The sequence below is a fragment of the Crotalus tigris genome, unplaced genomic scaffold (genome assembly GCF_016545835.1).
Source record: "Crotalus tigris isolate CLP2741 ecotype Arizona unplaced genomic scaffold, ASM1654583v1 scf7180000017551.9496454, whole genome shotgun sequence".
Lineage (NCBI taxonomy): Eukaryota > Metazoa > Chordata > Lepidosauria > Squamata > Viperidae > Crotalus > Crotalus tigris.
The window spans coordinates 1,149,644-1,165,607 of record NW_024096469.1 but is presented as its reverse complement, the minus strand read 5'-3'; the positions used below and the strand labels follow the sequence as shown (position 1 = coordinate 1,165,607).

General features: G+C 37.4%; 1 protein-coding gene across 12 annotated transcripts in view; it reads right to left on the bottom strand.

Annotated features, from left to right (window-relative positions):
- The window catches only part of CACNA1A (calcium voltage-gated channel subunit alpha1 A), a 328,550-nt gene that overhangs the window by 117,506 nt on the left and 195,080 nt on the right, over positions 1 to 15,964 (bottom strand). For all 12 annotated transcript variants that reach the window (XM_039342836.1, XM_039342879.1, XM_039342845.1 and 9 more), the window contains exons 17-25: positions 15,074 to 15,191; positions 14,452 to 14,519; positions 12,505 to 12,611; positions 10,423 to 11,232; positions 9,060 to 9,529; positions 8,580 to 8,718; positions 7,347 to 7,476; positions 2,362 to 2,421; positions 521 to 627 (exon numbers count right to left, since the gene is read on the bottom strand). In XM_039342836.1, the coding sequence (XP_039198770.1) occupies positions 521 to 627; positions 2,362 to 2,421; positions 7,347 to 7,476; positions 8,580 to 8,718; positions 9,060 to 9,529; positions 10,423 to 11,232; positions 12,505 to 12,611; positions 14,452 to 14,519; positions 15,074 to 15,191 (2,009 nt within the window). The remainder of the gene's footprint in view (positions 1 to 520; positions 628 to 2,361; positions 2,422 to 7,346; positions 7,477 to 8,579; positions 8,719 to 9,059; positions 9,530 to 10,422; positions 11,233 to 12,504; positions 12,612 to 14,451; positions 14,520 to 15,073; positions 15,192 to 15,964) is intronic.

The following is a 15,964-nucleotide window of genomic DNA, read 5'->3' as shown; positions in this document are numbered from 1 at the left end:
TTCTATATTTCAGAAACTATTTCCACCAATCTGAAAAGAAAGTAGCAAAACTCTCTCTATAAATAGACTGACTCCTAGTTTTCATTCTGGATATCTATCTTGTGAATGTTTGGCACTGTAATCACAGAAAGCAGTATCACAACATATTTACTGAACACAATATAGGAACTTATTGTGACAGTTAAGTTGCCTCAAACGTTTGCAGAGTCGACTGTTCTGCTAACAGTCTGTCAGGGAAAAGCTCCACATGCAAGGGCTATCCCAAGCCACATGGGAGGGGACACACAGCTGAGTATCCATGCTCTATGATGACTTAAGCTGGCATTGGAAGAGGGAACATGATGAGGAAAAACAGTGGGCAAGTCATATAGATGTTGAAAATTATAAACAATCCATCATGCATCAAACTTCAACAAGAAATTCTTCCAGTTGAAGGAGAAGCAGCTATGCTTGTTTAAAACAAAAAGAGAAAAAGAAAGCAAGCACTATAACCCTAGAGAGCTAACCCTAAGAAACTTACGTGAAGGCAAATGCCACTAATGCTCCACTGACTACAATGAAATCCAAGATGTTCCACAGATCCCGAAAATAAGAGCCCCGATGAAGGATCAGTCCTAAATCAATCATCTGCAAAAACCAGAAAAAGCAAAGAAATTCAGGTTTCCAAATCAATACACATGATTTTGATTAACTGCAGCCCTGAAATATTCAATCTGAATATTAATCTAACCCACTTTACAAAAGAGAAGGTGAAGGGTCTAAAAAGGAACTTTCTCGCAAGAAAATAAAAATACTAAGGATAAATTACAATATGTATGCATAGGGCAAATAATAATAATAATAGTAATAATAGTAATAATAGTAACAATAGTAATAATAATAATAATAATAATAATAATAATAATAATAATAATAGTAATAATACATTTAGTTCAGAGATCAAAGTCTGGCCTAAAGGATTTTGGAATGCATGAATTGGTATACTTGAGAATTGGTGCGCTAGAATGTAAGAGTTTTAAATACTATTGTTATTTTCCTGAATATATAATGTTCACAATCATAATATTCTCTCCCATGTATTTTATGATGTTGGTGCTTCAAAATGGTATTTGAAGAGAAATGAATCTGTCTAGGATTTATGATTACTTCTCTTAAACTCTGTCACATAGGAGCTGTTATCCCACATTACAACTAGAATCAATACCATACTATAAAAATATTCTTCAAGAGCTGTACTCATTTTTGTGCTGCTAAATATATCACTTTAATAATCTGGAAAATAACCTTTAAATTCAGAGCTATTTCAAAAAAAAATACTGGTATGGTATTTCATGATATATTGACTCTCGCCTTATTATGTTGGAAATGTTCTGTCACATGAGAATAATTTAGCATGCACTTGAAAAAAAATCAAGAAGGTGAAACCTACAACCCACAAAGCAACCAGCGAAGTAAAAATGCTACTAGCACCATAACACCAAAATAAGACATAAGCCACATTCCAAGATAAACCAGAGATTAGCAAATCTTGAGGCTAGTTTATTATTAGACCTTGCAAATAGGAGAAAGAGTTGATAATCTGATAATACAACTTATCTGGCTCCTTGAACCACTACAAATACCTGCTAGGTTCACTGACAAATCAGAGTATTGGTGATATTGAAAGTAAAAGCATGACTGAAAACCCTAATTTGACATATGTCTCTTCTCTTGCAATACATACATCTTAAGCATTCATAAATTTCCATCTATTTATTTTGTGAATGGGAGAAAGGGCCTTATTTTGTCTTTAAAATATATTATATTACCAGATAAGATAATCATAACCATAACTTTGCTTGTATAGAAATATTTCTGGCTAAGTAAGAAAAGATACACAGTACCGGCTGGAATAGTTTGAAAGTGGAGAGGTGAGGTGAGTACAGAAGAGCTTGCTTTTTAATTCCAAAAAGTTCCTCCTATTTGCTAGGTCTAATTTAAGAGCTAGCTAGGGTTAATTCTCTGGAATCAAATTATCATACCCATAACTAAATTTAGTAAGGAGAAAAAAATGTCTGATTGCATGTGTGTATGAAATAGTGAATTCAAACGGTTGAGCATTTAAATCTGGTTCACTACATTGTACTCATTTATGATGGTAGCTTTGCTTACACTTCTTCTTAGGTCCAAGATGAAAGTGTGGTGGTGGTTTGTGAATGCTTTTGTAAACACATCAGCAGTTTCTTATTTCAGTGATTACTCAGGAAGAATGTTGAAAGGATACAGAATTGTTTACTGGACGGGGGAAAATAAATTCTTGTTCTCAAAACATCATACCTGCAACAGCCCCACCCCACACCAACAGATTTTAACCTTACTAACCTTAACAACCATTTCAAATGTGAAGACACCTGTGAAGACATAATCAAAGTAACGAAGAACCTATAGGAGGGAGAGAAAATAATAAAAATATACAGTTCAAGACTTGCTAACTCCTTTGAAATAAATGAGCCTAACTGATCTTACAATCGAACCAGTGTGAAGTGAGCAAATCTTGAGGAGGCATTCCAAAGGCATTCCTTTCCTTTCCAGCAAAGGAAAGACCCCACACATGATCAGAATCTCTGAAACAACAAAACCAGTTTAGCTTTACTTTGGTCAGGAAGAATTAGTTTCCTTGTACACTATGAACTAATCTCTGCAATCATGGTGGAAAATATGAAGATGGTGAATGGGGAAAATGGGTTTTAAAATAAGAACTTTCCCACATGGCTTATAGCTCCAAATACATGTAAACAGCACATTCACATAACTGAATGGCACTTAGCAGCTATCCTCAGCTTTCCCTTCTTGAGTTGGCTAGCGTACCCTCCAGCTGCAGGGAGTATTACAAATATTTTTTTTTGTAAAGACTATTGTATTTGGGGAGCAGCAGTGCCCCTCCTAAGTATCAGTGCAGAGGAATTGGTTGTGAATGTGGCAAAGGGTAAGAGTGCCAGACTCTATGGCAGGAAGGGAGAAATTGCACGAGGTGAGAACTGGTCTTCTCTGGCAGCTCCAGAGGAAACACTGCAAATTGTTTTCATAGCATTCTCCTAGGAGTAGAAGTCAAGCTGATAGTTGTTAGTCTCATGTGAGCTCACAATATTATGGAGACATAGGGAGGAGGAGTGACCTGAGATAACTGTCATCTCCAAGTGTAGAAAAGTTCTTAGGTTTAATCAGTCTGGATTGAGAATGTCAAGAGGGACCATCTTTGAAGAAAAAAAGAATAATTCTCTATTGATAAGAATAAAGAAACAAACTAGTAAATAATAATAAAAACTAAGAAAAGAATCTTTCTTTATAAATTGGTGATACCCACATTGTAAGAAACAACATTGTTTTTCCTGTAAGAAACCAGACAAATGAACTGAATTTTATTAGGCACTTGGGGCAACATATTACATTGAAAATAAATGTCCCTTGTTTTACTGAAGAGCAATGTGTGTGTGTGTGTGTGTGTGCGCACGCGAGTGCATATGTGTATACATACACCTCCTTCTAAAAGATACCATTTGCCCTACTTCAATATAGCATTTGAATTAAATATTGAATTAATGAATTAAAGTTATGTTTTAAAGAAAAGTATTAATCCTATCATACTAACAAAAGGATAAGCAGAAAGTTGATGTATGTCTTCAAAGCCTGTGCTTTTCATTATGAAAGTATTAAAGTTTATACTGTACTTTGATTCAACAGCTGTTTTTCCTTACATTAGTGCTGAATTCACATTGTATGTTGATTTAACATTTCAGGAGCCATGGTGGTGCAGTGGTTAGAATGCAGTATTGCAGGTTAACTCTGCTCACAGCCAGGAGTTCGATCCTGACTGGCTCAAAGTTGACTCAGCCTTCCATCCTTCTAAGGTCAGTAAAATGAAGACCCAGACTGTTGGGGGCAATGTGCTGACATTGTAAACTGCTCAGAGAGTGCTGTAAAGCACTATGGAGTGTACTATATAAATCTAAGTGCTATTGCTGATGCTATCTCCTCAATTATAGCAGAGAATTATCATTTCTAAATAGGACACTATATCTATTGCTATCCTTTGATTTTTGAAGTTCCTAGGAAAAAGATGAATGTGAGGGGGAAACAGCAAGATGATCTGTACATAGGAAACTGATTTGAAATAAATCAACACTTATTGAGAAGGTCTGCAAAACAACAGCATAAAGCATATCAAATAAAATAAGGGCATGATAATTTTTAGGCTAAGGTTAAAACTAACACGAACAGGCTGCTCCCACAACAAATAGCATCTGTACTTTTGCAAAACTGAAAGTTAATCTGCCATTCAAATGAATAAAAGGCTTACAACTAAAATCTCTTGCAGTCATTTTTAAGTTCACCCTGAGTCTTGAACTGAGCCCTGATACCATTTCTTAAGATTACCAGAATGTTCCCACAGCAGAATATAGGCTTAAAAAGTAAAAATAAAAATTAAATTAAGAACTTTATATTTATATATATATAAAAAGATTATCTATAATATATATAAAAATAAAACTTATGAAAAAACTATATAATATTTTTGTATACCCAATCTAAATTGTATAAATTTTATCCATTTGTCCCAAACAGCAAGAAACTTTTCTTGCGTTTGTTGCTTTAAGAAAGCCGAAATCTTTGCCATTTCCGCCAGATAAGCTACTTTATGAAACCATTCCTGCAATGTAGGCAAGGATTCCTTCTTCCAATATTGTCCTACTAACAGCCTAGCGGCTGTAATCAAATTTAACATCAAAACAACCTCCTTTGTATCACAGTCTGTAACAATACCTAACAAAAATAATTGCGGAGTAAATTTTACCCTCCTTCTAAAAATTCTCTGGATATTCCACCATATTTTGATCCAAAATGCTTTTATCTCTCTGCATGACCACCAAATATGATAATAGGAAGCCTCCTTATAACCACATCTCCAACATTTGGGTTGCACGGGGGGGGGGGAAGGGAGGGGGGGGGTTTTGGGAGGGGTGGGGGGTTTTTTTTTTTATATATGTATTGTTTAGTTTTATTTTTTTGTATATGTTGTCTCTTGTTTTGTATTCTTTTTTCTTTTTTGTAAAATTTATAAAACTTTAAAAAAAAAAAAAAAAAAGATTACCAGAATGTTTATGCAACACTGATAATTTATTACACACCCACACACCTGCAAAGAGTGGCTTGCAAAAGAGAGACAATTAGAGGCAGAAATATTTCTTTTCCCCTAGGGAAGATAGCAGCAATTATCAGCAGCAATCGGGACATTTTAAAGATGAGAAGGAAACAGGAATTGTATGACATAGGCAGGAAAAGGTCTGCAAGGATTTAAAAATCCCATTGGAACCAGTTCAAAAGGAGACACATCAGGCTGAGCTACAGACAAGCAAACAGCTCAGCCAATCAAAATATAAACATCCAAAATTGGCACTGAATGTGGGATTATAATCCTTATTCTCCAATATTTTTAAAAACATCTTTTCAAAACTGAATTGCCTTATGTTATTAAAATATCAACAATGCAAATTTGTTTAGGGAAATGTTTTCATTTAACCATTAGCTCGGCGCCATATTATACTGAGTACATAGAGAGTGTTCTAGACTATTATTTAAACTCCAAGTTTAAGGACTATTAAGCAAGAAAGCTCAGGCATACAGTTTATCCATTTGGTAGCAGTGGCAAAAAGGACTGGGTTAGTTGGTTTGTTTACTTGTTCTCTCTGTCAGAATTGCAGCCACTTTTCTGCTTTGGATGTGCAATTACACTATATTATTGTCCTTTTCTGTCACCCAGAACCTTCTAATCTAGAGAGGGTTTAATTTTCCTGGGAGATGAATAATCTCCATTTGTAATAATGTCACTGCTGCTTAGACTCCCTCTGGTTACCCTTGTTTTCAGTTGGTGTACAGCTCTTGGATGTTTGAATTTTTTCCACATGCTGATTTCTTATTGTTGCCTAACGCAGAAAGTCTGCTTCCTGCCCACCCCCCAGATACTGTGCTAATTAATTCATTACTGTTTCCTTAGGGATACCTCACAAGACATGTTCAGAAGTTCTTGAAAAAGAAACCGCAGTGTAAGAAGCTCAGAAGCCAGGCTCTGATTTATTGCTTTCTCTCCCTTTGGTCCATTTAAATAGAAGCACGATTTTTGAGCAAGAGAAAAGAATTCAAGCTTTTACAGAATGCATTCTAATCAGTATAGAATTAAACAATTTCAGCCTAATTTGCATTCAAGGAATATTCTCAAAAATCTAGGGTATACATTCGGCATTTAAATATATCCCTGTATGAAGTAAGTCTTAGAAAATACATGAGAAAAAAAATCAAAAGTACCCCCTGTAAAAATTAAACATAATTTAACTGAGAGGGGCTTGAGAAAATTGTATTTTAACACTGATATAAATTACACTGGCAAGTTATTCTATCCATTTTATTTTACCAAAAATTTGCACAAATATAGCTAGAAAAGAACATGTGATATGGTTTTCAGTTGTAGCTGTAATTAACTCATTTGAACCCTACCTCTGAGTGATCAAGATTTATATTGCACAGTGAAGTTATTACAAAGCCAAAGCAGTGGTGGGATTCAGCTGGTTCGCACTACTTCAGCAGAACCGGTAGCTAATTTTTTGTTGCCCAGGCCCAGAATAGACTTCCAGAAGCAGCATCCACACAGACAACCAGTTATTCACATATTTGAATCCCACCACTGAGCCAAAGTAATAATCTTCGATCTGTGATCTATCTAGAAATACAGAATTACAGAATCCAAGTTAATTGGTCAGAGGTATTTGATCTTAATAAGCTGCTACGTGATCATGATTCTTATCTATAAGCAGCAATGAATTGGTTGCATGTTATGTGATAAACATGGCTTCATATATAAAGTATTGCTATATCAAATACAGAAGTGAAGTTGATTTCCACCCCACCCCATCCTGAAGGAATAAAGAAACTAAGAAATCAAAACAACTCTTTATCTCACCACATCTTGTTTGCTTTTTCGGTAAGACTCCTATGCAAGAAGGTGTCTTATTAGGATACTGTCCAACTTCAATCTGGGTCAGGATCAGCAAACACAAATTTGAAATAAACTGCTGATGGTCAATCAGTATTGAGGAAAGTCTAAACAAATATCTTTAATTGCTTAAGAAGATTTATTTTTGGTGGAGATGGCACCTTGCTGAAAATATTTAAAAATATACTTTGCCCGCTCTCACCTCCTGCACATTTTAGGATTACTAATACTCTATTAATTTTAGTATCCCATGGCTCAGAAATAGGAGAACAGGAGATGTAATTTATGTACCCTGCACCAATAGAGATAAAGAAGGACTTACATTGTTACGAGGAGCACTTGGCTGTACAGGATCTTCAGCAGCCAATGCTATGCTGCTCATGGCAATCACCATCAGAATGCAGATCTCAAAGTAGCGCAGATTGACAATGTAATGACAGAGGCGCCGAAAACTAGCATAAATAGGCAAAGATGCATTAGAGAGTATCATGTGTGAAGCAGACATGTAGCTTTCTCTCAGTGTGTCAGATAAAAAGACTGGGATCATCAACACCACAAACTAAATTTGGAAAGCAATCAAGGTAGCATATAGATAGATGTTTGATAGTTACTATCACATAAACTTAACCACTGGATGTTTTTGAAACCGATTTTAGATTACTCACATAAATTGAGTCTCATTCCCAATACAAGCTGACAAGCTTGAACCCAGCTCACATTTTTGACAATCTAATTTATATCAGAACTATTTTTTTTTAAAAAATCAAATCACACCATAGCCTGTTGAATCAAGTATTCCACATAAGAATTTTAATCATATTTTAATAAGACAATTTTAATCAAATTGATTTTTCTTTTGTAAAGCAATGTTTTAATCATAAACAATTACTTTTTTTATCCTTATGAACCTCTTTCAGATTTGCCCCCTTTTCAGATCTGTCCTTTATTTTTTCCAAGAAAATATAATCATAACCAAAATTAAGTCTCAACAAACCAGTTTTTTCTTTCTCTGGGGAATTGGGGGGCAGGGGGAATTGAAGCGGAAATCCTCATTCCACCCTGGGTGTGACTAAATAAAAAAGTGAAACCAAAACAAAAATTTTGGGAATCAATAACTCAACAAGGCTAAGGCAGGTGATAGAAGGCAACCAGTTAATTTCAGGATTGAAACAAAAAATAAACTTGATTAACTATAACCCAAAGAAAATACGTTTATATACATATGGTTTAAATGTAAAAATCCCTAATGCATTTCTAACTATAACAAAATATCTTTCAACCTTGCTGGAGGTGACTGCCTCATCTAGGACCTCTGTCAACACCCTCACACAACAAAACTCCAAAATTCTTCATGAGAAACCTTGACAGAACCCCCTTCTTTTCTTTCATTGGCTCTTAGGAATCAGGTGACTATCTCTAGGCACTTGTTAGGTCTAAGGCGGGTTTGTGATTTAAAGGACCAGCTGCTCAGCACTTCGACAATGGTATCAGAGTTCTAGATATCTGTTTCTGATTTACAAAGTCCATTTGCTTTCAGTTCAGTATAGTAACTTACGGATTAGTGGTTGAGAGGATGAACATAGAACTGTATGGTGGCATAGGCTTGGGGCCATCTTCACCTCCCTCATCATCATCTTCCTCTTTTTTCTCGTCCTCTTTCTTTGGCAGAGGCTCTGGATTGGCATTCTTATTGACTGGTAAGAACATGTAAAGTACAACACAGAGTTGTGGAGATGCAAATAAAAAATAATGTAGAGATCAACTTATATACTCAAAATGTCCATTCAAACATGTTCTCGAGAAATATAAAAACATGCCATTCAATGAAATATACAAAGACATCTTTACTAGTACCCAAAGTTATAGTATTAATATTCACTATGCTTTTAATACACTTCCTCTCTCATACCCACACGGAGGTGTTCCTATATGCTCTCTTAATTCACAGGATCAAATGCATATGATTCTAACTTTTCTGCCTGAAGTCCATGTCACCTGGTTTTAAGTCTACTGATCAAGTAAACTTAGTGCTCACCTTGCATTATAGCATTATTGATTGGAGGTGGGAAGACAGGTGGAATCTCCACTGCTGTGTATTCTGATTTCTTGGCAGTTTTGGGTGGATTGTTTTGGGTTGTGGGATTAGTGACAATAAGGCTGTTCTCTGGATTTTTAGGAGCTCCAGGACTGGCTGGATTGGCAGGGTTATTGGGGGTTTGGCGACTGGTAGAATTCTGAGAGTTGAGAAATGGTTGGTCCAAAGGAATAGATTGATTTTGGGATGTGCAGTGTGGTGTGAAATTTGAGTGGTTTCCTCCTTTGATAGGATCATTCTGAGAATGACCGATGAGATGTGAGTTTGAAGTTTCATTGGTTGCCAATTTATTGTTCTTCATGTTGTCAATATCCTCAGATACTGGAGGTTCTAAACGTCCCATATCTTGCTGGATTGGCCTTGTGGTAGATAGGTTTGGTCCTGGTGGATGACCAGATCCTTGGTTTTCTCTGTAGCACATTAAAACATGTAAAAAGTTAGCAACACATTATTTCTTAAATGTCATAGAAATACAACTAATATGGCAACATGTAATATTTAAAAGCATCAGATTGTTCTTAGTCTCACCACACTCTAAATATATGCCTGGAAGAAGCTTTGTATGAACACTTTCTATTGCTAAACCTACCTTTTATGACCCAGATTCTTGGGGGGTAATATGCAAATAATGCTTCTACATTGTAAACCGCCCAGAGAGTGCTGTAAAGCACTATCGGATGGTAATAAGCCTAAATGTTATTGCTATTTTCTTCATCCATGGTCCATTTCCCAGTCCCTCCTAAACATTTTGCACTGCCATATTATCTCTATGCCCCTTTATAGATTCATTGACATTCCATGCATGTGGAAATACTGGCTATACAATAATCCAAATGTAAATAAACACTGAAGGGCAATTGATGAAATACTATCATGCATGCATTTGTGTGCAAATTATATATTCTCTACTGCAAAATCAGATGTTCTAACTCAAGGATTGGGGTTGAGGCTGAGAACCAGCCCATGAAAGTGTCTTGTGCGCATCAAAACCATCCCCTCTACCCTTCTGCCATCACCACTACCTGTTCACGGACCTGGAAAGGTTGGGGACCACTGCTCTAACTAGCAATGCATTTATCTCCAAAGGAGTTTTATCTCTTTAAGATTCTAATCAGTTCTCATTTGGGAAATTTGACTAAGTAATTTCATTCAAATAAAAACTTCTCCCTAAATCTCAAAATAATTATTTAACCTTTTATAAGAATTTAAGAGAGTTGGTATTCTAAAGCAATTGTAAGGAAATTATTTGGCATCATTTCAGAAGACCCCAAATGATTGTTATTTCAGTTCTGTTCTTACTCACTTCCTGCGCCGGTGTCGACGTTCCTTGCCGTCAACTTCATAAGTAGACTGTCCAGCATGCCGGTGTCGTCGGCGTCTTTCTCCATCAGGATGTTCCCCACCCATGTCAGTTCGTACAGGCCTGCTCCCCTCACGATGCCGAGGGCGACGCTCAACTCTGCCACTCTGTTCACCACTTCCTTCATCTGGTGTTCGGCGGTGTGCTCTATGCCGCCGGTGCTCCCGTTCACCATCTACCATACGAGGTGATCCACTCTGACTTTCTTTGCTACTTTGGCGCCAGCGGTGGGGATCTAAATTTTTGATGCGCTCTGAGGCACAGTCACCATGATAACCCTGCTCTGGAATGACACTATGCTCCTTGCTGGGATAATCAATATCATGACATCTACTTTCTTGATTAAAATCAATTTCCTTGCTATTGCTCCTTGAGTGTCGAGGCTCCAAGCTTCCTGAGTTGGGACGCTCATACAGGTGGGGTTCTCGTGAATGTGCATGGTAACGGGGTGGTTTTCGTAGGAATTCCACAGACCGTTGCTGCCCAAAGTGGGGATTCAGAGGTGGCTCACTGGGACGTGTCTTGTTGGTGTTGTTATTTCGATTTTCTTGAGGATCTACCACCAGTGGTCTGTCTAAGTGAGTTTTCATATCTGGACGCATTTGTCGGGCGTATGTAACTTTCCAATGATCCTCAGGATCCATCTCATTGTATAGGGCCTCTCTACTTGCCAGCAAATTCTGTTTCCGCATTTCAGTTGTCCGCTGTTCCCAAACTGATTTGTTGCCTTTTTGATTCTTTTGCTGCTCTTTACTATGGGAAAAAAAGTATAGATTCTTAAAACGTTCTCTGTGCAATAGCAACTCTGTCTAAATCCAGTATTTCCTACCTTAAGGCATTTTTGAAGGTGTGGACTTCATTCCTGGAATTGTACAATTAGCTTAGCTATGGTTATGAACTGAGAGTTGAAATCAATACATCTGAAGGGCTTTCAGGTTAAGAAAAGCTATCCTGATGTATTCAGAATCAGACTCTTAAGGAGGTCTAGTATTCTTGCTGTGGTACTATACTACTGTGTCATCTGTACTCAATCAATATTTTTTTTCCAGAACATCCAGTTTATACCTTCTTAGAAACAATGTAAGCCAGAAGAAGATGGCATATGTAACCATCTGTGAATTAGGCTTTTATGGCCAAAAAATATTTGAGCAATTGTATCCCTTTTTGGTCTGCTGCTTAGTTTTTGTAAACTTGATAAATTAATTGGAAAGAGTGGGCAGAATGAAAGCAACCTAGGTAAAAATGGTAAGAATTTTCTAAATAAATGATTTTTAATTTGAGATACAATTTGTTTTGCTTTTTCCTGCACGCATGTAACCTCTGACACATTTCACATGACATAAATGCATTTCTCGATCCCAAAAGGTTGTACATCCATCCATAAATACCAATATTGGTGATTGTAATTGCAATTGACATTGGTAACAGTGTCAACAAGATGTTTAGATTGGATTTGGCATTCTCATCATTTTTAACGTTATTATGCTGATCACCAAAGTTTGATGTTCCAGAATATACATAACACAACTTTTCAGTTGGAAGTTTTATTGGTATGACCGGAAGCACCGTGCAGGGCCAGATAAAATACTTGATTTATGAATTGCTCCTGACCTCCAGGAAAACTACAATGAATCCAGATATATACAACCATGTTCAATATTATATTAATTTCTTTCTGAGATGTAACAGAGAACCTTTCTGTCTGTTAAGAAACTAATAATTAGACACGTGTCTTCATTCTTACCTTGTATTGCCTGCTGTTATGGGAAGATAGAAATAATTTGGGATGCAGCTTATTTTCCTGCCTTAATTCTCCCTATGTACTCCACACTTCTACATATATTATGAAAGACCAAAATTAGGAATGATTTTCCTCCATAAGCTGTCCCCACCATTTGACAGACCCTCAAGTATATTATTTCACTGGAGACCATTCACCAAGATCCAGAAATGAGCATTAATCTGCCTTGCTTTGCAGAAAACGCAGGGTAACATTGGGCAGAGATCCATCAATATAGCACTTACACTGCTATTGACATGTTGGCTGCAGAAAGAGGACTCACTTCTGCTACTTCCTTTGCCTTCTGGAGGGCAAGTTTCTGGTTAGCTGCTTCTTCTTCTTCTTGTTCATCCTGCAAAGATAGAGAGGATCTGCTACTGCCCTCATCTTTCCCACTGAAGCTGAGACCCATTCTTCTGTTTCATGCTGTATCTATTGCTTTGAATATAAGTGGCTACATGCTGTTCATAAGATAAGGCCAGGAGCCCCCTTAATAATGTACCTTTACAATTCAATGAAGTGACTGTATTTCTCCTATGATCACCACTATATGCTATAGAACAGACATGTCAAACACAAGGCCCGGGGGCCAGATGCGGCCTGTGAAGTGGTTTCATGTGGCCCGCGAAGCCATCCTGGAAACAGTGAGGGAACGGCCTCCGCTGCCTTGGCCCTGGCCTAGGCCAGCCGGGAGCCAATGTACAATTTTGTGGTGGTCATCTTGGCACTTGCCCCAGTGGACCATGCCTTGGCACTTGCCCCGGTCCCACCCCCTTCTGCCAGAGACACTCAGATCTGTCCCACTCCTGCCCAGGCCCCCCATAGGCACCCTTGACGCGAACGTTGTAGAACTGGCCACACCCACCCAGTAGGCCACACCCACTCCATCCACACCCACCAATTAGGCTGCACCCACTTTGGCCACCCCCCCACCCCCCCAGGGCAACCGCAATGCTGATGCAGCCCTCAGTGAAATTGAGTTTGACATCCCTGCCATAGAAATAGTAGAACCGATGCAGAATAAGAACAGATCGAAGTATTTATAAAAGAGAGAGGCCCAGAAGCACAAAACCTTTCTGGCATTAACAAATGTAAAGCTTAAGTGTAAAGTTTGAATTTGTCTTCATGTCCTGCTTACTGCAGCACAAAAATGGCTTGCTGATTATTTTTCAGGAATATCTCCTTATGATATCACTTGCATTTCACTGCTAGACTGCTGTGGAGGCAGCCAGATATTGTTTGCTGTTAAAGGGTTTTTTTTCCTCTTCTTCTCCAGTAATTGCTGCCTTGAAATTGTCCCACATTAAATTTGTAAGAACAGCACAGCTTCCCAGCCTTGTGGCTGAGGCACAGTAAAGCTTACATTGTGTTGACCTATTTTTTGGGCTAAAAGGATGGATGGAACTCATGTATAGCTTTAGATATTTTTTCAGAGCAGCATATTCAGACAAGAGCTAAATCTTCACTAGTATGAAGCTAAACTGAAAGTGAGAACTTAGAACTTCATGAAACAGATTCACCAAGCACAAAGATTTGCTCATTTGTATCATGTAATTTATGCCAGAGCTTAGCAATAAAAGATCCCACATTCTAGGTTATCTTTCACAATGTAACCTTTAAATTAAAATTACATTTAAAAAAAGCAGATACCCATGAGATCATTAAAACTTGGAAGGTTTGAGCAATCTCTCATGAAGAGTGAGAGTATGCCGAAATTTTGCATGAAATCTCACAAGGTTTCAGCATTCTTCCATGAGACTTTGTAAGATCTTGTGGGTCTTGAGTGATAACAAAGGTGGGAAGGTGCCATTATTTGATATCAAATGATGGTGCCCAGGCTCTGAAAAAAATTACCAACTTTTGGACAGCAGCAATTAATATTGAATTGCAAAATCCATGTGTGTCTTAAAGAGTGTGGATGTCAGTTCAGCAGCCCTACAATTCCATGCATCTAGAAATATACATTTGATTCATGGAGAACAATCAGATAGAGATTAAATTTGATTGGACATAGATGTATATGTACTACTTGGTGTCATCATCCAACATGACAATGCTAGCTTTGACTGGAAAATCATTGATTTATAGCTGTTCAATGGATGGAGTAATGATTCTTTCCTGCACTTCAGTAATCACATGTAGTAAATAAGCATTCCACAATCTGTTGTCCATTGCTAGAGAAGCAACTTTACCTTGGTGAGCTCTTGTGCATTGGCCAAATTATCCACAGCAATAGCCAAGAACACATTGAGCAAAGTGTCTAAATATTGAGAGTTAAGGTAATATTAGAAACTGTTCATGATCTAATTTAAGTTTATTTTAGAAAATAAATTCAATACCTTCAGTTTGCTTGTAGGCCTTTCCCTCAAAGATTGCCCAGAGTTCATTGAATTTAATTACTCAAAAGCAATAGTTATTTAACTGTCAGATTCCCCCCCTCCCATAAAGCTCTCAAAGAGTGCTCTGAATGACTTAGAAGTCAGGTTTTAGTAAGAGTGCTTGACTGCTTGTGATGGCCTTTCTTTTTCACAAATTAAATGAAATGAATTCCTAGCTGAACTCCTATCTTTGAATCTTGAGCATTGATGATATGTTTAAAAAGAAGCTGCATTCCTTTAGTTGTACTACTTAAAAAGGAGCAGCATTCTCTCACTGATCTGAAGAAGGAATATTTCTCTAGCTGTGCAATACATCCTCAAGATAGAAGAATCACCTACTTTGTACTGTAGCAATCACCGGTCAGTGCGTTCCATGCATAATTCACAATCTAATCTCTAAAATAGGATAATAATATATTTCTTTGTAAAAGGATACAGTTACCAAACAAGGTCAGGACTATGAAATAGATTGAGAACATCATTCCTTTATCAACACCGCCCTGAGATTGGATACCATGATACATCACTTCATTCCAGTCTTCACCAGTCAGAATCTGAAAAAGTCAATTGATTACTCCAACCCCAGTCAAATTTCTTAGTATTTATAAAATTGCAAAGTGGATTTACTAATAATCAACTGGGGAATTCAATTGACATCATGATATTGCACGCAAAGAAGGTCAGAATTTAAACGTACTATTATATTTGGTAATACTAGACAATTTCCACCTATCTCTAGTCTTCTCTTTCAGAGGAAGGTTTAAGACAAAGCTATAGAGTTCCAATAACTGGATTTTCTGAATCTTTGCTATAACCTAGGCATCAAGCAAAAGCCTAAGTGGGCAGTTCCAGTCAAAGGGAAAATACTTCAAAATCCTGGCTATTTAGTTTTCTCACATTTCTCACCCTCTTATTTAACAGTTATGTGAAACTTCTGGAAAAGGTCATCTGCTGATAGTGATAAGATATCATCAGTATGCTGATATACCTGAACTGAATAGAAGGTGCTGTAGCCATCCTGCCTTAGATTCTGGAACTTGCAAGGAACTGGTTAGGTTGAAAGAGGTTCAAGTTGCAAATCTGCAAAAAACAGTGTCTGATTCTTCACAAATAATTTGGCTTCTTATAGAAGCTCCAGCTTTGGCTCTGGCCCTTGAAGGAGCGGTCCATGATCCACAGATTCCCATGGACTCCTGGCTCCTATTGGAACAACGTAGAGATCATGGCAAGGAAAACATTTGCCTTGATTAGTGCACCAGGTTTTGGGAGGCTTCTGCTCAGCTACCGCCACTATGCCCTCATCACCATATACCTGGCTATTGCTATG